General features: G+C 45.2%; 2 protein-coding genes across 2 annotated transcripts in view; one reads left to right on the forward strand and one right to left on the reverse strand.

The window, feature by feature from the left end:
• LOC115437227 (inositol monophosphatase 1-like) overlaps nt 1-24,260 on the forward strand; it is a 194,014-nt gene that overhangs the window by 103,343 nt on the left and 66,411 nt on the right. The window lies entirely within an intron of this gene.
• LOC115437438 (aspartic and glutamic acid-rich protein-like) lies at nt 17,927-23,097 on the reverse strand. The gene is made up of 5 exons (XM_030160657.1): nt 22,860-23,097; nt 22,657-22,777; nt 20,420-20,901; nt 20,233-20,341; nt 17,927-18,547 (listed from the first exon to the last, which is right to left on the reverse strand). The coding sequence occupies exons 1-5, from the start codon at nt 23,095-23,097 to the stop codon at nt 18,391-18,393; spliced, it is 1,107 nt and encodes a 368-aa protein (XP_030016517.1). The 3' UTR covers nt 17,927-18,390.

The following is a 24,260-nucleotide window of genomic DNA, read 5'->3' on the forward strand; positions in this document are numbered from 1 at the left end:
ATATTTCACAGACATAAAATATTATTTTTTCCAACTGAAATGGTTGATTGACAGGGCCCAAATATCAGTAAACTGATCACATTTCAAACAAGAAAAGCACTTGGAGAGTGCAGACCACCAAGACAGATCTGCCCCCCACCCCAAATCACCACCAAAATTTACCCATTTCTTTCTTGTGCCAGTATCAACATTTCCTGAAAATTTCATGAAAATCCGTCCATAACTTTTTGAGTTATCTTGCTAACAAACAAACAAACAACTACGCAAACAAACAAACAAACATGCAAACACACAAAGCAAAGCGATCACATTACCTCCTGGCAGAGGTAATGAAGCTGAGCTGTGGTTTTCTCCATTCTGTATAAATATTTCAAACCCTCCTGCCGTTGCTCAAGTGTAGGGGGTTGGACTTTGAGCCATGACTTGGTTATCATTTTCTTTGCCACTAATAAAAGAATTTGTATCAATTTGACATCCTCTTTACCTAAACCTTCCCCTGGAGGTACTCCAATTATACAATTAACAAATTCAATGACAACTTACAATTTAGCATGTTTGAGCCCCCCCGCAGAACATATGTGTATGATCTCCTATCTGAGTACAGTTTCTCCAACACACATTTGAGTGGTTTATTGCAAAACTAGATGTACTAGATGGAGTCCTAAAAAATCTCCTCATAACCTTCCCGCTGACTTCTTTCCATACGTGGTTATTTGTGTTTTTATGACTTTTTCACAGACCACTTTCCATTCCTCATCTTTAATAATGATGTTTGCTTCTAATTCCCACTTTCCCTTTCTTTACAGCAAAGGAATTATCTGACAGATGTGTTCATACAAAGTTACACATATTTAACACAATTTTTTCCTTATTCTATATTTCAATACTCCTAATAAGACACATTTCTATTGAAGAAGGCAGTCATGTCAACATCTCCCATTCTCCATGACATCAAATTATCCCGTATCTGTAAATATCGATAGACATCTTTGGAACATAACCCATACTTATGTTGTAATTGTTTAAAAGACTTCAGGATTTCTTCATCAAACATTTGGTGTAGAGTTCTTAGTCCTTTTCTTGCCCAAATTGAAAAACCTGGATCTATTTGATTTGGAGGAAGGTCATTTAGTTTTGTGATTTGCTATGTGTGTGAGGTAGTTAAAGGAAGACACATTTTCTTCCTCATGATTGTCGATACTCGATGAGTACAGGCAACCCATTCATTTTCTGTTTTGAGGCCTCATCATGTCTTTTGTTAAAAAAAGTGCAGTCTCTAAGGGAACTGACGGGCTTGCATGATTTTCCAACTTTATCCAATTTGTTTCATCATCTTGAACTACCCAGTCCACCAGCCCCCGGAACTCTTCGGCCCAATAATAAACCTCAGGGTTAGAGTAAACCCAGGCCACCATCTCTTTTAGAGCTGTATAGTAATATCTTCCGGGTCCTAGGCTTTTTCCTCTGCCATACAAATTTAGAAATCATTTTATTCAAACTTTTAAATGTAGATGGAGGTATCCAAATTGGCAGGGTCTCGAAAAGACATAAGAGATGTTCATCTTTACAGCTTCTGTTCTACCTTGTAAGGACAGGGGGAGAATCTCCCAATGCACCAAATCAAGTTTTATTTTAGAAATTGATTTACTGTAATTCTCACTATACAGTTTAGACATTTGAGGTGTGATCAATATACCTACATATTTAAAACCTTGAGTGGGCCAATTAAATGAAACAATTCTATTCAACTCTTGTGGTCTGTCCCCTACCAACATTAATGCCTGTGATTTGGTCTTGTTCACTTTATACCCAGATATCAATCAATCTTCCTTCCTGTCCTCTGTCGAGAGCAGACGTGTTTCTGAGCTGTCCTTGCCTTCTTTTTTTCTCCTGCTTTTGCCTCTGCGTCTCGTCTGACTTTGTCTTTGGATCCCCTGCTTGCTGTACTCCCGAACAACTAAATTATGGAATTGATCAACTGGAAACTCAGTGCATTTGACAAGATTTTTTCACCCAGGAACAAAGGCATCGGGAGGAGCCCACCTGCCCTGACAGAACTTTTGAAGTATGCGATCGACGCTTGGAACAAGAGGAGGTAGTATGGCTGTGGGTTCTGTCAGTGGAGGATATTGATATTTACCTATTTGGATTTTTGATAACAGGACACCTTCTAATTGGTCTTGGAGTTGCCCTGGTTTATCGCAAAGTTGGAAAGACAGCAGCACACATAGAGACCCCTCTGCTGTCAATTGAAATTAAGGAGCACTTCGGAGCAGTTAGTGACGACATGAAGGTATTACAGTGGATGGTGACACAGTCGGAGGATTGCATGCGAGACCTGGCTGGACGAGCTGCGGACTCACACAAAGGTTGGATTACATCGCTGGACAGACCGTGGATGTGCTCTGGCAAATCGCGGGACTGAGGGAAAAAGGACGAACTGTGCAGGTGGATTTACCTGCTTTGAAGTGAGGAGTAATGCTGAGGCCCAGTTATAACAAAAATTAAGTTCTAATCAAATTAATCAGAAATCAAATCATTTTTCCCCATTTAATTGTTTCTCCTGGGAGCCGGTAAAGCAGTTGGAGCCACTCTGGTCTAATCTGTTCCTTTGTAGTCAAAACATCCTCCTAAGGTCAAGACTCAGGACTGAATGAACTGATAAGGACAGAAGTCTGAGTCTCTTATTTTTCAGACACAAACAGACTTTCAAGGACTCACCACATACAAGCATTTAACCCCCCCCCCCCCCCCCCCCCCCCCCCCCCCCCCCCCCCCCCCATCTCCGTCTACCTCGCAACATTCTTCTTCTCTTCCTGTCCCCCTCCCACAACCAAATCCATTGAAAAAGTTCCATCACGTGACCACGTGTACTGTGTTTATAATGTCTTATGTCTTATATATGTGATGAATGTGCATGCATTATCTTCAGTGTAATTCTTTCGAAGGATTTGTGTTGGGCGCATGCGGATGCAGCGACCGGCAGTGAGCGAGAGCTTGCTGCAAAACAAATCTACCCACAGGTATAAATAAAGTCACCTTGAACCTTGAACTAGAAGTGCTGGGACAGAGGATAGTGGGTTTGTAATACATAATATAATGTCATCGACATATAATAATAATTTATGCTCTGTCCCGCCTACTGTTCCTCCTTGCAATCTATGATCTTCCCTAATCATTTCTGCCAATGGTTCAATACTAATTGAGAACACCAGGGGGCTGAGGGGACAGCCCTGTCTGGTTCCTCTTTTTAACCGGAACTCCTCAGAAGTACAACCGTTTACTCGTACTTTGGAAGTAGGATTCAAATACAGCACCCTGATCCAAAAAAACCCAATTTCTTTAATGTATGCTCTAAAAACAACCAATCTACTCAATCAAATGCTTTCTCAGCATCTAGGCTCACAAGCATTGATGGATCTGTTTTTTTCTTAGCTACAGTTATTATATTTAATGTTTTCCTAATATTATTGATCCCCAGCCGACCTGGAACGAATCCAGTTTGATCTAATCAAATTACATCATTTATACACTTATTAATTCTTTTGGCCAATATAGATGTCATAATTTTCATGTTGCAACATATTAAACTTTAAAGGCTTGTATGAAGAGCAACTTGAAGGGTCTTTGCACTTTTTGTGGATGACAGAAATTGTTGCCTGGGACCAGGATTTAGGTGGGTCATTTTTTGTAAGAGCATGGTTAAAAGTCCTTAGTAATAGAGGGGTAATCTCATCTTTAAAATACTTATAAAACTCACCAGGACAGCCATCCACCCCTGAAGACTTATTATTGTTTAGATTCTTAATAGTGTCTTCAATTTCTTTTTTTGAGATTGGTTCTACTAATGCTTTGGATTGGGTTTCAGTTAACGATGGGAATCCGACTTTTTCCAAAAATCTTCCAATCCTGTCTGCCTCTGGTGAGTTGAATAGTGCTTGATAGTATTTAGAAAATGCATCTGCAATATCTTTAGGATGATATACTACTTTTTTGGAGGTAGGGTGTAGGATTTTTGCTACAGTGCGGTTCGCTTAGCCTTTGCGTAACTGAAATGCCAATAATCTGCTAGCCTGATTTCCTGATTCATAATATCTTTGATTGCCAAAGTCTAGGGCCCCCTCTGCTTTAAGAAGTCATTAAAGTCTTGTCTACAGTGTTTTAAAGCCTTAAGGGTATTTTCATGATTGGTTCTGTTATGCTCCTTCTCTAAATCTAATATGATTTTTTCCAATTTTTGCTGTTCTTTATCCCTGTCTTTCTTAATTTTAGATGAGAGGGCAATAAATTTCCCTCTAATAACTACTTTTGCTGCGTCCCATAGCGTGGGAATTGAAACCTCTCCATTATCATTATGTTCTAAATAATGTTTTCATTCTTGCTTAATATTTTATACCACACAAGGGTTATTAAGTAGTGAAACATTTAACCGTCACTGATTTATGTTGTTGATCTAGTCCAAATTCAGTGAAAGAACTATGGTCTGAAGTTGTTGTTGGTCCTGTGTGACAACTTGTCACTTTGTACATTTCTCTTTTTAACATACAAAACAAATCTATTCTGGAGTAACTACCATGAACTAGGAGAAAACTGTATAATCTTGTTCTTTGGAGTGTTTACATACATCTACTAAGCCCATGTCTTCCATCACACTCCGCATCACACTTGTTTTTCTTGATATTGGTCCCTGATCAAATGGTTGTTTATCTAGTTGATAATTCAACACACAATTGAAACCACCCCCTACTATCAGAGACCCTTTTGCATATGAGGTTAGAACAACTGAGATTTCTTTTAAAAACACCGAATCATCTACATTTGGTGCATATAGATTCACAATTGACATTTTTACCTCTCCTATTGTTCCACCAATCAGAATGTAGCATCCTTCTGTGTCACTATGTGTTTTTTCAACAGTAAAGCCCAGTGCTTCGTGTACCAAAATGGCCACACCTCTTTTCCTCTCCTCTTTACAAGCTGAACTAAAGACCTGACCCACCCATTCTCTACTGAATTTTTGGTGTCCCTTATCATCAAGATGAGTCTCCTGAAGTAATGCAATTGGACAGTTTAATTTTTTTCAGTTGGGACATAATTTTTTTCCTTTTTATGGGATGATTGATGCCATTTATATTATAATTAATAACATCGAGCCTGTACATGCCTAATTAGGTTATGCATTCATTCATTCGTTTTCTGAACCCACTTTATTCTCACTAGGGTCATGGGGGCCTCTTGGAGCATGAAGGCAGGGTTCACCCTGGACGTGTCTCCAGTTCATCACAGGACTAAACATATCAATCAATCAAACTTTATTTCTATCGAACTTTTCATACATGTTACATGTAGCATAAAGTGCTTCACAACAAAACCCCCCACTGTCCCGTGGTTGCAAATAAAAATACAAGCAACAAAGTAAAGTTTACAGTAAGGGTTTAATTAAAAGCTAGACAAAAAAGATAAGTTTTAAGTTTACTTTTAAAAATATGAACACTCGCAGCGGACCTCAGGTCGGCTGTTCCATAGTTTGGGGCCATAAAAGCTGAATGAGGCCTCACCATGAGTCTTAGTGTGGACTCTAGGAACAGTTAAGAGGTGACTACCTGAGGACCTGAGGGTCCGAGAGGGCTCATACGTTAAAAGCAAATCAGATAAATAAATAGGGCTAAGACCATTAAGAGTTTTAAAAACCAATAAAAGCACTTTAAAATCGATCCTGAAGCTCACGGGGAGCCAGTGCAGAGACCTGAGCACTGGTGTTATATGCTCTCACTGTTAGGACAGATTGTACGAGTACTGGACCCAGATGCAAGACCCTCAGACAGGAGTACAATTAAAAGGGATTTATTAGAGATAATCAGAGTAACAGGTTCACACAGAGTGGTAATGAATATATCTTCAGCTGGACTGAGATGGGGAATCGTCTCGGCTTCGGATTTTAAGTGAACCACGTTACGGCCCAGGTCGGGAGCACACGAGGGGAAACCCGACTAGGAGAGAGCAAAGGAGAATCAGAGGGCAGACCAGGTCATACACGGGCAGACTATCAGACAGGCAAACGTACATAGGGTCAGGCAGGCTCACGTACCAATAGTCCAGGAAGGGTCAAAACCAGGAAAAGGCACCAAGGCGGAGGAACAGACAGGGGTCAGGCGTATTCTCAGGTGTGATGACAAACCAGGTCGAAGACAGACGAGCAGGCAGACGAGGAACAGGCAGAGTCGGAGGTCGATGGGCAAAACAGGGCAAAACAGGCAGGCAGGATCAAAAAACGCTGGTAAGTTATCACACCAAGGGTTGAAAACGAACTGGCAACGAACAGGGGGAAACACAGGGTTTAAATACACAAGAGGGCAGGAAGACAATTGGACACAGGTGGAGACAATCAGGGAGGAGGCAGGTAATCAGGGCAAAGGTGAACACAAAGAGGAAGTAAAGACACCAGACAAGACACATGAGGGAAACTAACAAAATAAAACAGGAAACACACAAAACAAACAAAACAAGAAAAAGTCCAGGGACTGATATGACAGAACCCCCCCCTCAAGGGACGGCTTCAGACGGCCCAGGAACCTCAGGGTGGCGATGATGGAAATCCCTGATGAGCTCCGGGTCCAGGATGAAGGACGCAGGGACCCAGGACCGCTCTTCTGGTCCGTACCCCTCCCAATCCACCAGGTACTGGAATCCTCTTCCACGGCGGCGGGCCGCTAGGAGACGTCGTACTGAGTACACCGGGTCACCATCGATGAGCCGAGGCGGCGGTGGGGGTGGAGTGGGGGTACCAGCCGGCTTTCCCTCGCAGGCTTGACTTGACTAACATGAAACGTGGGATGGATCTTCATGGTTCGGGGCAGCCTCAAACGGACTGAAACAGGATTAATAACCTTAGATATGGGAAATGGGCCAACAAACCTGGGCGCCAGCTTGCGGTTCTCCACCCTTAATGGGAGATGACGTGTGGATAGCCATACCCGCTGGTCCTGCTGATAGGCCGGCGCCGGGGTCCTGCGACGGTCCGCCATGGTCTTATAGTAGCCGACCGACTTTAATAAAGCCTGTCTGGCCCGCATCCAGGTCCTCCTACAACGTCTGATGAGGGCCTGGGCAGAGGGAACACTGACCTCTCTCTCCGAAGATGCAAACAGGGGCGGTTGATATCCATACACGATATGGAACGGAGACAAACCAGATGAGGCACAGGGTAGCGAGTTATGTGCGAACTCAACCCAAATCAGCTGACGGCTCCAGGAGGCCGGATTATGAGAAGCCAGCACACGCAGACCGGTCTCCAAGATCTGGTTGACCCTCTCAGTTTGACCATTGCTCTGTGGGTGATATCCAGAGGAGAGACTGACAGATGCCCCTATGAGGGCACAAAAAGCCCGCCAGAAGCGGGCCACAAACTGTGGGCCCCTATCAGACACCACATCCTTAGGGAAGCCATGTAGTCTACACACATTGAATAACAGGGCCTCAGCCGTTTCCTTAGCAGAAGGGAGCTTAGGCATGGCGACAAAATGAACCATCTTAGAAAACCTATCCACAATGGTGAGTACAGTGGTGTTACCGTCTGAGGGGGGTAGACCCGTCACGAAGTCCAGGGAGATATCTGACCATGGCCTCTTAGGAACTGGTAGGGGATGTAGCTGACCAGCAGGAGCTGCGTGGGATGGCTTACAGGATGCACAGGTGGGACACGCGGCCACATATTCCGCCACCTCTTTATCCATCCCGGACCACCAGAACCGCTGTTTAATGATGAACGTCGTGCGTCTAACACCTGGGTGGCATGCCATCCTGGACGTGTGAGCCCACTGGATCACCTGCGGATGGAGACAAACAGGGACAAACAGCCGCCCCGGTGGCACCCCCTCCGGGACGTCACAGTCTTTAAGGGCCTCATTAACAGACTTCTCAATGGCCCATTGAAAAGCCCCCACTACACAGGACTCCGGTAAAATAGTCTCAGGTTCTATGACAGAGTCAGTGGCAGAAAACATTCTGGACAGGGCGTCCGGTTTGCCATTCTTAGAGCCCGGCCGATAGGACAGGGAAAAATTAAAACGGGTGAAAAAAAGAGCCCACCTGGCCTGCCTGGAGTTGAGGCATTTCGCTGAGCGTAGATATTCCAAATTCTTATGGTCGGTCCAGATAAGAAAAGGCACGTCCGTCCCCTCCAACCAATGGCGCCATTCTTCCAACGCCACCTTGATTGCCAACAGCTCTCGGTTCCCGATGTCGTAGTTCCTTTCTGCTTGAGACAGCCTCCGTGACAGGAAAGCACAGGGGTGAAGTTTATTGTCCTTCTGGGATTTCTGTGAGATGACCGCTCCCACCCCCACATCAGAAGCATCCACCTCCACCACAAACTGCAGGGCCGGATCAGGGACGGACAGGATCGGTGCTGATGTGAAAGCCTCCTTAAGGCGACCAAACGCCTCCTCGGCTTCGGGGCTCCAACTGAAAACAGTCTTAGGAGAGGTGAGACAGTGCAAGGGGGCAGCCACATTGCTGAACCCCCGAATGAATTTACGATAAAAGTTAGCAAATCCCAGAAACCTCTGTACCTCTTTACGAGATGTAGGTGTGGGCCAGTCTCTGACGGCGCTGACCTTCTCTGGGTCCATCTGGACACTCCCCTCACCAATGATGAACCCAAGAAAGGAGACAGAGGACCGGTGGAATTCACACTTCTCGGCTTTTACATACAGTTGGTTCTCGAGTAGTTTCTTCAGGACTTGACGGACATGCTGGACATGAGACCTCTCATCGGGGGAGAAAATCAAAATGTCATCCAGATAGACAAAAACGAACAGATTAAGCATATCACGGAGGACGTCATTCACTAGGGCCTGAAAGACAGCAGGAGCATTAGTCAAACCAAAAGGCATTACCAGGTATTCATAATGTCCGCTGGGAGTGTTAAATGCAGTCTTCCACTCGTCTCCCTCTCTTATTCTCACCAGGTGATATGCGTTTCTGAGGTCCAGCTTGGTGAAGATCCGGGCTCCATGCAGGAGCTCAAAAGCAGATGACATCAGAGGTAATGGGTATCGGTTACGGATAGTAATTTTGTTTAGTCCTCTGTAATCAATACAGGGTCTAAGGGTCTTATCCTTTTTATCTATGAAGAAAAACCCCGCCCCTGCAGGGTACGAGGATGGTCTGATTAACCCTGCAGCCAGTGACTCATCAATATACTTTTGCATTGCGGCGGTCTCAGGACCCGACAGGGAATATAACCTCCCTCTAGGGGGACAGGTTCCAGGCCGGAGGTCTATGGCGCAGTCGTAGGGTCTGTGTGGGGGTAAGGATGTAGCCCGGGTCTTACTAAACACCAGTTTCAAGTCATGATAATGTTCTGGAACTTTACTGAGGGCCGGGAAATCCGCCTCGTCCACCTTAAAGGACTGGACAGAGGCCACCGTGGTGTGGGGAACCTGGGCTACTGGCTCAGACTGAATACCTCCCACTAGACAAGAGGCGCACCCCTCCCCCCATGCCCGGACCTTCCCTGTGCTCCAGTCCATACAGGGGTTGTGACGCTGGAGCCAGGGGAAACCCAAAATAAGGGGGTGAGCCTCAGACTGGTACACATGGAAGGACAGAGATTCAGAGTGTCCGTCAGGGAACCGGACAGTAACAGGTTGGGTGCGCTGGGTGATACGGCAAATTAACCTGTCATCTAGAGCTTTAGCCTCCAGTGGTCTTTCAAGGGGCATCAGACCGAGTCCCAGCTTCAGGGCGAGGCTGATGTCCATAAGAGTGGCGTCTGAACCGGAGTTTATTAACACGGGGTGCTGTAATGACAGGGAGGTAGAACTGAGAAGAATCATAGGTTGCAAACGGGAAGAATCTGAAACACACACAGTTCGACTAATAAATCTGTCCTCACCAGTGGTCGACTTGTTCTTACTGGGACAGTTAGCGACCCGATGACCCTCTTGACCACAGTAGAGGCAGAGCCCTGCCACAAGACGGCGCCGATGTTCCTCCGCAGAGAGACGGGTGCGACCCAGCTGCATGGTCTCCTCCTTTGGACCATCTCCTGCCTCATTAACCGGGAATGGAAGACTTGCCGTTGGATTGCCTTCAGCCACCTGGGACGACGGACGGGACCGTGCAGGTTCCGCATTCCAGAAGGTCATCTGGTCGGAGGTCTGGATGGCAGCTTCGATGACCTCCTCCAGGGTCCTTAGCTCCTGATGGAGTGCCATCTCGCGTCCGATGGATCGAGTGAGTCCTGACTGAAAGGCAGTTATTAAGGCTTTCTCGTTCCACTCAGACTCCACCGCCAGAGAACGGAACTCACACACGTACTGTCTAATGGTTCGCTCCCCCTGCCTCAGTCTCATAAGATGTAAGGCAGCCTGCGGTCCTCGAACGGGGTGATCATACACACGTTTAAGTTCAGCACATAATCTGGAATAGGAGCGAGCCACTGGGGATTCCTTTTCCAACAAGGCGTTGAAATAACTCAGGGGAGGACCCTCCAATAAACTAGCCACGTATGCTATTTTAGCAGAGTCATTGGAAAAACGCCGTGGCTGAGCCTCTATGATTAACTGAATCTGAGAGAAAAAATTCCTACAAGTCTCTGGGTTACCTGAGTACTTGTTCGGCGGAGGGATATTAGGTTCGTCCAGGGCTCGGGCGGACGAAGCAGGAGGCACAGACTCAACAGACTGAACTGGTACCGCAGTCTGAGTTAGGGAGGACTGGGCGAACTGGGCTGAGAGCTGGTTCATCTTGTCGAGGAGACTGTGTAAAACCTGCTCGTGCCCCCCTAAACGCTGCCCCTGTGACCGGATAGCCTCCCGGACCTGGTCAAGGTCTGCTGGGTCCATATCTGGCCAGTTCGTACTGTTAGGACAGATTGTACGAGTACTGGACCCAGATGCAAGACCCTCAGACAGGAGTACAATTAAAAGGGATTTATTAGAGATAATCAGAGTAACAGGTTCACACATAGTGGTAATGAATATATCTTCAGCTGGATTGAGATGGGGAATCGTCTCGGCTTCGGATTTTAAGTGAACCACGTTACGGCCCAGGTCGGGAGCACACGAGGGGAACCTGACTAGGAGAGAGCAAAGGAGAATCAGAGGGCAGACCAGGTCATACACGGGCAGACAATCAGACAGGCAAACGTACATAGGGTCAGGCAGGCTCACGTACCAATAGTCCAGGCAGGGGTCAAAACCAGGAAAAGGCACCAAGGCGGAGGAACAGACAGGGGTCAGGCGTATTCTCAGGTGTGATGGACAAACCAGGTCGAAGACAGACGAGCAGGCAGACGAGGAACAGGCAGAGTCGGAGGTCGATGGGCAAAACAGGTCACAACAGGCAGGCAGGATCAAAAAACGCTGGTAAGTTATCACACCAAGGGTTGAAAACGAACTGGCAACGAACAGGGGGAAACACAGGGTTTAAATACACAAGAGGGCAGGAAGACAATTGGACACAGGTGGAGACAATCAGGGAGGAGGCAGGTAATCAGGGCAAAGGTGAACACAAAGAGGAAGTAAAGACACCAGACAAGACACATGAGGGAAACTAACAAAATAAAACAGGAAACAACACACAAAACAAACAAAACAAGAAAAAGTCCAGGGACTGATATGACACTCTCTTTCTGGTCCTCGTCAGCAGTCAGGCTGCAGAGTTCTGGAGCAGCTGCAGTGGTGCAATGGTCTTCTTGGGAAGACCAGAAAGGAGAGCGTTACAGTAATCAATTCGACTTGTGATAAAAGCATGTATCAAAGTCTCTGCACTGGCTCGAGAGAGAAATGGTCGTACTCTGGCAATATTTTTAAATGATAAAAACCAGTTTTGGTAACAGACCTTATGTGTGGCTCAAAGCTAAGCTCACAATCTAGTAAAACACCCAGACTTTTAACCCTCTCAGAGGAGCCGAGTGAATGGGTTTGGAGCTTAGCTTTGAGCCTCTCCCTCTGAGCCTCAGGACCACCAATTAAAACCTCAGTTTTGCCCTGGATGAGCTGGAGGAAGTTTGCTGCCATCCAGGACTTAGGGTGTATTCACACCAGGAAAGTCCGATAGTTCACTTGCTTTGGTCCGGACCAAATTTTTTTTATTTTTTTTTTTAATTTGGTGCGGTTCGTATTCACACTGTACATTTTTGTAAGTGGACCAAAATCTGTAAACAAAACCACGTGTGCTGAGGTCGTTCATCCATTGGACAGAAATGAGCAGTGTCCATTAAAGCGCTCAGTCCAAAGTGAAAGGACAGAATCATGGAAATTTTGCTGCTGTTTTTGTTATCGTCATAGCGGTTTTTACAGATGCAGACGTCTGCACAAGTGTTTGAGCAGCAAGAGCGTTTGATGCAACATCAGGTTTACAGTATTGTAGAATTCATTTCTCAATGACGGAGACACAGGGCAAGACAGCTATGGAGGACAGCGCTCATGTGTGCACATCATTTTGTGACTGTTGGTCTGATTCACACCAGACAGAACAGGTCTGAAGTGTGAATTCTGCTGGTATATGAAAAGACTGTTCTCCAAAAGCATTAGTGCTCCGTACTGCTTACCTATGCGTATCTATCCTATATCACCGTTGAGTTTAGCCAGGGACAGAATTCCTTAACGCAGGTAAAGTTTGCTGGGGCTGATGAAGTCGTTTATTATTTTTTATTTCAAGCACAACAGACAAATCTAACCGTCATCCTAATCATTCTCTCGCTGAACAAGCTGAAAACGTCGGAGTTTTTCGGTGTCCTTTCTGTCAGCTGTGTTATATGCACATCTGCCCAGATGTCCAAAAGGCAGCGTGTCTCTTCCAAGCTCCAAGTTTGACCAGGGCTCATTTTCAGCTCTGTAGTCTATCCTCACTCTGAGCGCTCCTCTGGTAAAACTCTGTTGTCCATAATGCTTGACGCACGACGGGAGCTCGTTAGGTACAAAAAACCCAACTGTGTCGGATCGGGTCCGGTCTGCTTTCACACCTGAAACGAACCACACCAGGGTTCGTATGGAACCGCACCGAGACCACCTCTTCAACTGGGTCTCGGTTCGCTTGTTTGGTCCGGAACAGAGTTCGGTGGTTTTTATTCACACCAGCCCAAAAGGTCAGAACCAAGGGAGCAAATGAACTCTGGTCCGTTTTAAACGGACCAAACAAGGCAGGTGTGAATACACCCTTAATATCTAAAGTGCAATTAAAAAGGGTGTCAATGGGGCTGAGGTCATCTGGAGACACGGCGACATAAAGTTGAGTGTCATCAGCATAACTATGAAAGTTAATGCTGTATCTCCTGATGACCTGTCTTAGAGGCAGCATATAAAGGTTAAAAAGGGTTGGACCTAAAATTGACCCTAGAGACAAACAATCACTGTTACATTCACATCTATGGGCGATTTAGATTAACCTATCAGTGCATGCCTTTGGATGATGGTAGGAAGCTGGAGTACCCGGAGAGAACCCACGCAAACAAGGGGAGAATATGCAAACTCCACACGGAAAGGTCCCACCCCATTGACTGGTGTTGGAATCGAACCCAGGACCTTTTTGCTGTAAGGCATGAGTGCGATCCACTGCACCACCATATCGCCTAATAGTTATACTGAATAAAAATAAAACTAGAACATATCCTGCCGAGCACCTTAAAAGAACCAGAACAGAACAGTGCAAATAGCCATTCTGAACATGACAAGTCCTTTGGAACTTCCATAGAACCAGTGGGTAACCCATGCAATAACAACAACTGGATAGCCAAAAAAGGGCAATCTACTCCCAATGTCCTCTGGCCGGAGAACAATTGCCCCCCGGGTAAGGTGACGATCTGCCACAGAATCCTGTAGAGGTTTCTGATTGTCCCAAGGCCAATCATTTGTTAATTTAGGTAGACACCCGAGTCCCCCCTCCCAGACAAACCCAATTTAGAATACATTACTAATATGCTTTCAGCTGAGAAAAGACAGATAATAAACTTTTGATAAATGACTAATTCTAGTTGAGCCATAATGTTCATTTTACTCACACCCTGTAGAACTTTGATCGTAGTCTCCATGAATGAGGCCTCTTATTTCTGAAGGCTTCAGTTGTTGACAGTTCTTTCTCCTACTGTTGGACTGTGTTGTCCAAGCCTCTTGGACCATCTCCATCTCGAGGGTCTCTCTGTCCTCCAGCCCCACATTCACTCCCAGATCTTTCAGTGTCGGCTGTGCCTCCAGCAATGACCGAAAAACTTTGGTACCGAAGTCCAGGAAGACCCTCATCTGGGCCGAGTACGGTGACTGAGCTCTGATGTTCCTCTCTTTAAGCTGTTTAATCACTTCGCGAACTTTTTTCCTTTTCCTCTGCACTTTGGATGAATAATCTTGGTCAAAGTAGATTTTGTGGCCCTCAAACTGAACATTGTGTTGTTTCCAAGCCTGTTGTAAAAGTCCAAGAAGCAGACTAAAAGGGACCGTGGTGGGGCTCTACCTCTGGGTTTGGGTCCGAGGGCTCAGTGGACTCTTTCCACTTTGATCTCAGTCCCCTCCCGTAACACCAACGAGTGTCTCCGGAAGTCTGTCACAAAGTTTAACATGTCATCCTTCTCAGATCCTTCTGGTGTTCCGAATATTGTTGCGCCGGAGTTGATTTTCTATATCACTGCATTTATTAGCCAGGTCCGTTTGTCTGCAGAAGTAGCTAAGGGCCCTCTCATGTGTAGCATGTCCATCCACATGTCCGTCCTCATATCCGTCTTCATGTCTGTCCACATGTCCGTCTTCATGTCTGTCCACAAGTCTGTCCTCTGTGCCACTCTGTTCTCATTTCAGTTGTTCTTTGTTCCAGATCATTTGTTCGTTTCATGATATCAGTTAATTTACTCTTCATTATGCTGAGGGAAACTTTGAAATTCTGAAAAGACTTTGTATTTTCCTGTTGGAGATTTCGCAGCTCCGCTAGTATGTCATTCTCAGTGTTACCTCCGGTGTTAGCCCCAATGTTAGCTCCGATGTTAGCCCCAATGTTAGCCCCAATGTTAGCCCCGGTGTTAGTCCCGATGTTAGCCCCGGTGTTAGCCTGTCCACTGGAGTTCAATGGGGTAGCTTCAGTTATCATTAGCTGCTGAGGTCCAAGTTTTCCATCTTCTTTTTTGGTCCCTTTTGCATCTCTGTTGATTGTTTTGTGGGTCGATATGCTCATTGGAACTTCCTTTTCAGTCTGGTGTTCATTTATAACTAAACTTCCTTTGCTTTTGTTAATTAGATCTGTTGGAGCTGAGAAGTTTACCTGCTGCTCTGGGCCATGACGTAGGTGGAAGTCCAAGGACAAGTTTAGTAACAGTAGACAGACAACAACAGGACCAGAACCAAACCAGGACCAGGAACAGACCAGAACCAGACCAGGACCAGACCAGGACCAGACCAGGACCAGACCAGACCAGACCAGACCAGACCAGGACCAAACCAGGATGTTTTAGATCATGGGTGTCCAGTCCTGGTCCTGGAGGGCCGGTATCCTGCATGTTTTAGATGTTTCCTTTTCCACCTAATGGTTGTTCTCATTCTTCCCAAAGCTGGATGATAGATGGATCATTTGGATCAGGTGTTGGAAGAGGAAACATCTAAAACATGCAGGATACTGGACCTCCAGGACCAGGATTGGACACCCCTGATCTACACCATTACACACCCCAAGTACTGCGCTGCTCTGTCCCAGTGTGCAGTGTTTAATGGCTAGAGGAGCAGGACCTGTGGTCTGAGGTGAGAGGGACACCACAAAAACAAGACAAAGACCACCATGCCACATGACCAACACCACAAAACAACAGTCAACATGTCCGATGACAGTGAAGGCTTGTGCTGTTCTGTGGCTGACGGTGAAACCTGATTGAACTGACGTCAATGTTCATTACCTACATTGATTTGATTTGAAGTTGAAGTTGATTCAAACATCTTCATGTTCCACCGATGCGACCTTGTTTCCTCCTGCAGCTCAGCTCCAGCGGTGCCTCAATGCGTTCTCAGGATCTTTTGCTTTTGTCTGTTCCTAAAGTTCGAACTGAACCTGGAACCAATGACAAAAACACCTGAAACTTAAAGACCTGGTTCCACTGGACACTTTCAAGAGGATCTGATCTTGACACATCTGGAAGCTGCAAAGACTTTTGTGCGCCTAGTTTTTATTGACTTCTCTTCAGCTTTTAATTGCATCCAACCGCATATTTTAGCAGAAAGACTGAAGAGCATCCACAGCATCGAGCCCGGCCTCATATCTTGGTTGATGGACTTTTTATCTGAGATGTCGCAAGGTGTGAGAGTAAACAGTGTTTTATCGAATGTTCTTTCATCTTCCACTGGGTCGCCACAGGGTTGCGTCCTCTCCCCTCTTTTATTTGTGTTGTACACCAATGAGTGCCAAACTCAGTACCCGGGGCGGCATGTCCTCAAGTTTGCAGACGACTCAGTGACTGTGTCTCTTCTTAGGGATGATGACCCTGATCATGGCCCTGTAGTGTCTGAATTCACAGACTGGTGTAGCATGTCCTTTTTAAATGTGAATGTGTCTAAAACCAAAGAGATGTTTGTAGATTTTAGGAAGAATCCTACAGTCTTCTTTCCTGTCATCATTAATGGCCAGGCTGTTGAGGTGGTTCAGCAGTAGGAATATCTGGGAATGGTGCTGGACCACAGGCTAACTGTTGAATCTCAGGTGGATGCTGGATGTAAAACGGCTCATCAGAGGATTTATTTATTTATTTATTTTTACCGTAAACTTTGCAATTTCAAAGTGGATAACACTTTTATGAAAATGTTCTATTCTTGTTTTATTGAGTCTGTGTTGACCTTTTCTTTTATCAGCTGGTATGGGCTGCTTACTCTTAAAAACAGGAACAGGTTGCAGGGCATCACTAAAGTTTGCAGCAAAATTGCTGGCACCACACTCACTGATCTGTGTTGTACCAGAGGCGGACTCTGAAGAAGGCTCAGTCAGTCCTGGATGATCCCAGTCATCCCCTTTACGATGTGTTCAGGTTGCTTCCATCAGGTCGCAGATATAGTATTCCTAAATGTAGGACCAATAGGATGAGGAATTCTTTGGTTCCGGCAGCCATTGCTCTGTTGAATAATTCTTTGTGATGTTGGTGCTATTGTTTTTAATGGATTATTTATTGTATTTATTGTTGGTTTGTTGTCCGTGTGAAACTGCTGGCTGTAGAACAAATTGCCCCTCGGGGATAATAAAGTCTACCTTGACCTTGATGTCACCTGACTTGGAGATGGAGACATCTGTCTGCAGATGTTTTGTCTGATCCACTTTATCTTCATCTCGTGGGCACTTTTAGCAAACTTGACTTTGGAAGGTTTGACTTGATTTTGTGTTTGTTCTGTATTGAAACCGTGTGTTGGTTTTGTTACTGTTTCATGAACTGCTGCCGTCTGGACCAGGACGCTGTTGGAAAAGAGACTTTGAATCTCAATGAGGTTTTCCTGCTTAAATAAAGGTCAATAAATAAATAAGTAAATGCTTTGTGCCACACTGACCAGTCAGAGCTCTCCGAGACCTGGTCACAGCATGGCAGACTGGCAGAGGCCCTGCCCCTCCACAGCATCAAACAGGGACTCCTTGAAAGGGCCCCGCCCCTCCACAGCATCAGACAGGGACTCCTTGAAAGGGCCCCGCCCCTCCACAGCATCAGACAGGGACTCCTGCTGGACCAAAAGGGACACAGATGTCACCAGGGCTGAATCGGTGGCGTTCGCCCGCCAGGAGTCCGCTGACATCACCGCAGACACCAAGGCTGCTAACTCCGTCTCCCTCGGACATTACGCTGACTCAGTGGGCGGGGCTTCTGCAGAGAGTAAAGTTCCTCCCCTTCTGTGACACCTGCGATAGACATGACCCCACCCCTGACAGGGTGGTTGTCATAGTTATACCTGTGTTTGTCTTGATGTGAATCCATCCACCAGTGAAAACACTTTGTCACACATTCAATAAAATGTAGATTTAATTCAATTCATGACATTTATTGTTTGTGTTTGTTTGTTGTTATTAAATACATGTTTTTCTTCAGTTTCTCACAAACACAGATGATGGAGAACATGAGCTACATTCACTTCTGTCCTTAAAGAAACTGAGGCCAAGACACCATTTTTTTTAGGTTTTTAAAACTATATTTTTCTCATTTGTGTCTGAATTCTGTCCATTCATGTGTCCATTCATAGTCCATTCATGAGTCCATTCATAGTCCATTCATGAGTCCATTCATAGTCCATTCATGAGTCCACAGGTGTTTTTCTGTTCACTGTTTGGTTTGTCTTCTTCATTGCTTTGCCTAGTTTGTCCTTCCCGTCCTGGTCTGTCCTCAGTCTAGGATATCCGTCTCCGGAGAGTCCAGCAGAGTACAGGACAGCTGCAGGTAGGAGATCAGGTCGACGGAATACAGGAATGAGGCGGGTTCATCCTGTGCTTGAAGCTCCGCCTCTTCACCAGCCTCCCCATCATCCCTGTGAAACCACGAAGAAGATGAGGAGAGACAGACGGATGACAGAGCTGAAGACAGGCAGGAGGCTGGACACTGGGTCTGAGAGACAGACAGATGGACACGTTAAACAGAAGGACAGACAGACAGACGGACAGAAAGGTGGGTTAATATTGAAGTATCTGGTTGGACCTTGGATCAGAACCCTCGTTAACCCTTGATAACCTTTGTTAACCCTTGATAACCCTCATTAATGTTTGTTAACCCTCGATAGTGTTTGTTGACCCTCATTAACCCTCAGTTACCCTCGATAACCTTCATTAACGTTTGTTAACCCACGATAATGTTTGTGAACCTTCAATTACCCTCTATAACATTTGTTAATGCTCGATTACCCTCGTTAATGTTCGTTAACACTTGATAACATTTGTTAACCCTCATTAACCCTCGATAACCCTCGTTAACATTCGTTAACTGTCAATAACATTTGTTAACCCTCATTAACCCTCGATAATGTTTGTTAACCCTTGATAACCCTCGTTAACCCTCAATAACCCTCGTTAATGTTCATTAACCCTCGGTAACGTTTGTTAACCCTCATTAACCCTCAGTTACCATCAGTAACCCTCATTAACATTTGTTAACCCTCGATAATGTTTGTTAACCCTCAATTACCCTCAATAACGTTTGTTAACCCTCGATAACTCTCGTTAATATTAGTTAACCCTCAATCACCCTCATTAATGTTTGTTAACCCCAGATAACGCTCGTTAACATTCGTAAACCCTCAATAACTTTTGTTAACCCTCATTAACCCTCGATTACCCTCGTTAATGTTCATTAACCCTTGATAACCCTTGTTAACCCTCGTTAACGTTCGTTAACCCTCGATAACATTTGTTAACCCTCATTAACCCTCGATTACCCTCGTTAATGTTTGTTAACCTTCAATAACCCTCGTTAACATTTGTTAACCTTCGATAACCCTCGTTAACCCAAATTAACAGGATGTTAACAACACATTCAGAAGTCAGAGTATGGTCTTGGTCAGAACAGACCTAGAGAGCGGACTTCCTTAGAACGCAAGTCTATCTGTAATGGACTCCATGCACAGCTCCACTACTTCCTGAACTTCAGGTGGGTTCCTTATTTCCCGTCTTTCATGATTGGACACACTGGTTAATCCAGGTGTGCCTGCTACTTCTTGTTGTGACTACTGATTAATTAGCCACATCTGGATTAATCAGTGTGTCCAATTGTGAAAGACATGAAATAAAGGACCCACCTGAAGTTCAGGAAGTAGTGGGGCTGTGCATAGAGTTGATTGAACAGATGGTACTGGTGACCTTTAACCCTAACCCTTGTACTGGTGACCTTTAACCCTGTATCTGCTGTACTAGTATTTACATGTATTTATTCATTTATACTAGTATTTACATGTTGTCAGTTCAGTCATGTACAGCTGCCCAGCTTCCAGTCGAGCTGGAACAAAGTGCAGCTTGGGTATTCTTTCCATCCCAGTTTACAGGAGTCACCACCCAGTGCACCCATGGTTTAAGCTACAGACCAGAACAACATGTGGGTGTTCCATGGGTTCTAGGTTTAAGCTAGCAGACCAGAACAACATGTGGGTGTTCCATGGGTTCTAGGTTTAGGCGAACTTGCAATTGGAATGGTACTTGGACTGCAACTGATGATAATTCACAAGAATGGAAGAACAGACAAGAACGTGTATTGAGAAACGGCCTCAGTCTGGATTCGACAGACGTCTACTGACCACAGCTCACCGTCTTCCTGTGGCATCATCTGATTGGCTGATTTCCTGTGTGGGCGGAGTCAGGTCAAACAGGATGGTCTCAGTGTTTGCCAAACAGAAACCGTTGGATCTCAGGACCTCTGAACAGAACACGCATGAAGGACACATGACCACATGAAAACGAGAGGGTCAAAGGTCACATCCTGAACCAAACTGACCTGAATGTCCCAGACTTCGGGACACCCTGGACTCCAGGTCCTCCTCAGGTCTGAAGGTCTGATCAGCACCTTTGGTCTGGTCCTTGTTTATGAAGGTCTGGTTTTCAGTCTTCTCAATCTGGTCTTCAGTCGTGAGGGTCTGGTCTTCAGTCTTCTGGATCTGGTCTTCAGTCCTGAGGGTCTGGTCTTCAGTCTTGAGGGTCTGGTTCTCAGTCCTCTGGATCTGGTCTTCAGTCCTGAGGGTCTGGTTCTCAGTCCTCTGGATCTGGTCTTCAGTCCTGAGGGTCTGGTCTTCAGTCCTCTGGATCTGGTCTTCAGTCCTGAGGGTCTGGTTCTCAGTCCTCTGGATCTGGTCTTCAGTCTTGAGGGTCTGGTCTTCAGTCCTCTGGATCTGTTCCTCAGTCCTGAGGGTCTGGTCTCCAGTCCTCTGGATCTGGTCTTCAGTCCTGAGGTTCTGGCCCTGTTTTCTGAAGGTCTGTCGACTTTACCGGGTTCAAAGAATGCGAGCACCGGCTCTGACTGTGAAATCTGAAAAATGAAGAACATTGAGACTTGAACCTTCAGGACCACAGAGGAACCCAAATATTCCAGTGTTTTCTTCTGAACATTCTTTATGACGGTTCTTTATAAAACCCATTTGATTCCAGATGGAGACAACGTCCAACCACTGAAGGTTTGGAACCCTAACGGTGTGGACTAATGCAGGTTCAGATGGATCAGGTATCGACCACATCCACTAGATCTACATCAAACCTTCTGGGATCTTCTAACCCTAAAAGGTTCTGACAGGGGTGGACTGGGGCAAAAATAATGGCCTGGGAATTAGTAGGTGAGTGTTCCAGTCCAAACCACTGAAGTCCAAATGTCCATCTGTATGTGTGGACACTATTAAAGGACTGGATCATGTTGGACCACAGGAACTATAATAGACTAGAGACCAGAGGACAAGGATCAGCTCTAGAAGACAGACACAGACGGAATGTTTGATTTGAAACTGGTTCCATATATTAAAGACAAACACTAACAGAATAAACAGTGAATGTCTGTTCAACACAATGGGTCAGAAATTCAACGGAACCCACAATTTCACACAATATTTGGATTCAAGAACCACTTGACTAAACTAAGAGGATCAACGGTCAACAAAAGCTAAGCTCCGCCCACCAACAGATCATTACCCACGCTGCCTGGGGATTTGACAGAAGGGAGTCCATGTGTCCAGAAAGTGGACCAGAGTTTGTATGAGGGAAAGGGTTTGGACATGGGTAGAGCCAAAACAAGTATGTGTGGGTGGAGCGTTTCTGCTGTGAAGGTTCCACACCCCAGCACCAACCATCCAAGACATATATATATATATATATGGGGTGTCCCATAAGTCTCCATACATAGGAGACATAATACATTCCATACATATATGGTTCTAACATGTATTTCTTTATATTTCTTCTTTATAGTTCTTCAGCAGTGGAGGACACGCATTGAAATGTGTTCCCGACAAAATGGCAGTATATAGAGCATATTATATAAATAAAAATGGTTTATGTCAAGAAACGTTTATTTTTCCTATGTATGGAGACTTATGGGACACCCTGTAGAATATATAAGAGTCCATATATAGAATATACAATGGTCCATATGTAGAATATATAGTAGTCCATTAGTAGAATATACAATAGTCCATATATAGAATATATAAGAATCCATATATAGAATATATAAGAGTCCATATGTAGAATATATAATAGTCTATATATAAAATATATAATAGTCCATATATAGAATACATAGGAGTCCATATATAGAATATTTAATAGTCCATTAGTAGAATATATAATAGTTCGTATGTAGAATATATAATAGTACATATATAGAATATATGATACCATGAGATTTTGACTGCAGGTTTATTCAAGGGGAGGGTTACACCAGCCTAGAGTCAGGGTGATCTGGTCTAACCCTGACCCTGGAACCAGGTCAAAGGCCGACCACCAGCCCAACTGCACCACTACTCTGGTACTGTGTAGTACTGTGTGGTACTGTGTAGTGCTGTGTGGTACTGTGTAGTGCTGTGTGGTACTGTGTGGTAGTGTGTAGTGCTGTGTGGTACTGTGTACTACTGTGTGGTATTGTGTGGTACTGTGTAGTGCTGTGTGGTACTGTGTGGTACTGTGTACTACTGTGTGGTACTGTGTGGTACTGTGTAGTGCTGTGTGGTACTGTGTAGTGCTGTGTGGTACTGTGTGGTACTGTGTAGTACCTTGCAGGGCAGGTTGATGATGATGTTCAAAAGTCTATTTACTTCCTGAACCTTCACTTGAGGATCTGAACTTTGTTCTGCAGCTCGAACTTTCAACAAAGCTGAAACCAAAGAACAGAGACCTTTAGAACCTCACATAGACCTCGACCTGGACCTTCGTCATGGCTCACCAAGCAGACTCACCGTTCAGCAGTCTGGAGGACAGAGTCTCTCTGTCGTCAGGGAAACTGTCCACCAGCTTCTTCATCATCCAGGCTAAATCTTCATCCGTCCTCTTCAGCAGGAGGACACTTCCATCGGACAGCTCCGCCTTCACCTCCACCTGTCCACCACAGACCCCATCCTTCTGGACCTCCATCTGTCCACCACAGACCCCAGCCCTCTGGACCTCCACCTCCACCACATGAAGACCAGAGGACATCTTCACCTGCTGCTGAGCTGCATCTCCACAAAGACCAGGTGTTGGACGGTCTCCAGATGGACAGTCTCCTCCTGACAGTGTCTCCTCCAGGTGGAGTGTCTCCTGCTGATGGTGTTGGCGTCGTGTCAGACTTGAACAGTTAAAGTTTGTTTCTCTGGTGATAATCCCAATAATCCCAATAATCCCAATAAGCCCATCAGATCAATAAGCTGCTCATCAGTCGACCAATCATCTTCAGAAATGATCAGTGATGTCCAGTCTGATGACACCATCAGGTCACTGAGGGTTTAACAGGAACCAGAACCAGAACCAGCAGCGAACAAGGATTGAACTACAAAAGATCAGACACCACCATGAACAAAAACCTGTCCTCCTCTCTACTCTTGCTTCTGTCTGTCCTCCTCTCTGGTCCTCCTCCACTCTGCTCCTCCTCCTGTCTGTCCTCCTCCCTTCTGTCTTCCTCTCTGCTCCTCCTCCTGTCTGTCCTCCTCTCTGCTCCTCCTCCTTTCTGCTCCTCCTCCTGTCTGTCCTCCTTTCTGCTCCTCCTCCTCTCTGCTTCTCCTCCTCTTTGGTCCTCCTCTTTGCTCCTCCAGATATATGGACTAACTCTTTATTTGCAAATAAACAAAACTAAAGTTCATGAATTCTTTCTGTTTTGTCCAAATGTCTGATATACAGTGACCTGTTGAACAGAGGTTGCTGATTGGTCGACCCACTGACCCCCAGTGGACCCTCCCCCTCCAGGGTCAGCTATCCAACCTAATCAGCTTGCATGGAGAGGGAGGGGCTAATCCACTTCCTATAGTTCAGGAGGAGTCGTCTCCATGGAAACACACTGTACATAATTAGATCAGCAGAACACACAAGAGCATAGAATGCAGTACAAGTACTTCATGACAGTACTTCAGGACAGTTTTCACAATGTGTTTGTACTTGTACTCTTCAAATGATCAGAGTAGTTTTACAGTATTACAGTAGTTTTTTTATATTACAGTAGTTTTACAGTATTAGTAGTTTTACAGTATCACAGTAATTTTATGATATTGCAGTAGTTTTACAGTATTACAGTAATTTTATGATTTTACAGTAGTTTTACAGTATTAGTAGTTTTACAGTATTACAGTAGTTTTACAGTATTAGTAGTTTTACAGTATCACAGTAAT

This window comes from Sphaeramia orbicularis, chromosome 17 (assembly GCF_902148855.1).
Source record: "Sphaeramia orbicularis chromosome 17, fSphaOr1.1, whole genome shotgun sequence".
Lineage (NCBI taxonomy): Eukaryota > Metazoa > Chordata > Actinopteri > Kurtiformes > Apogonidae > Sphaeramia > Sphaeramia orbicularis.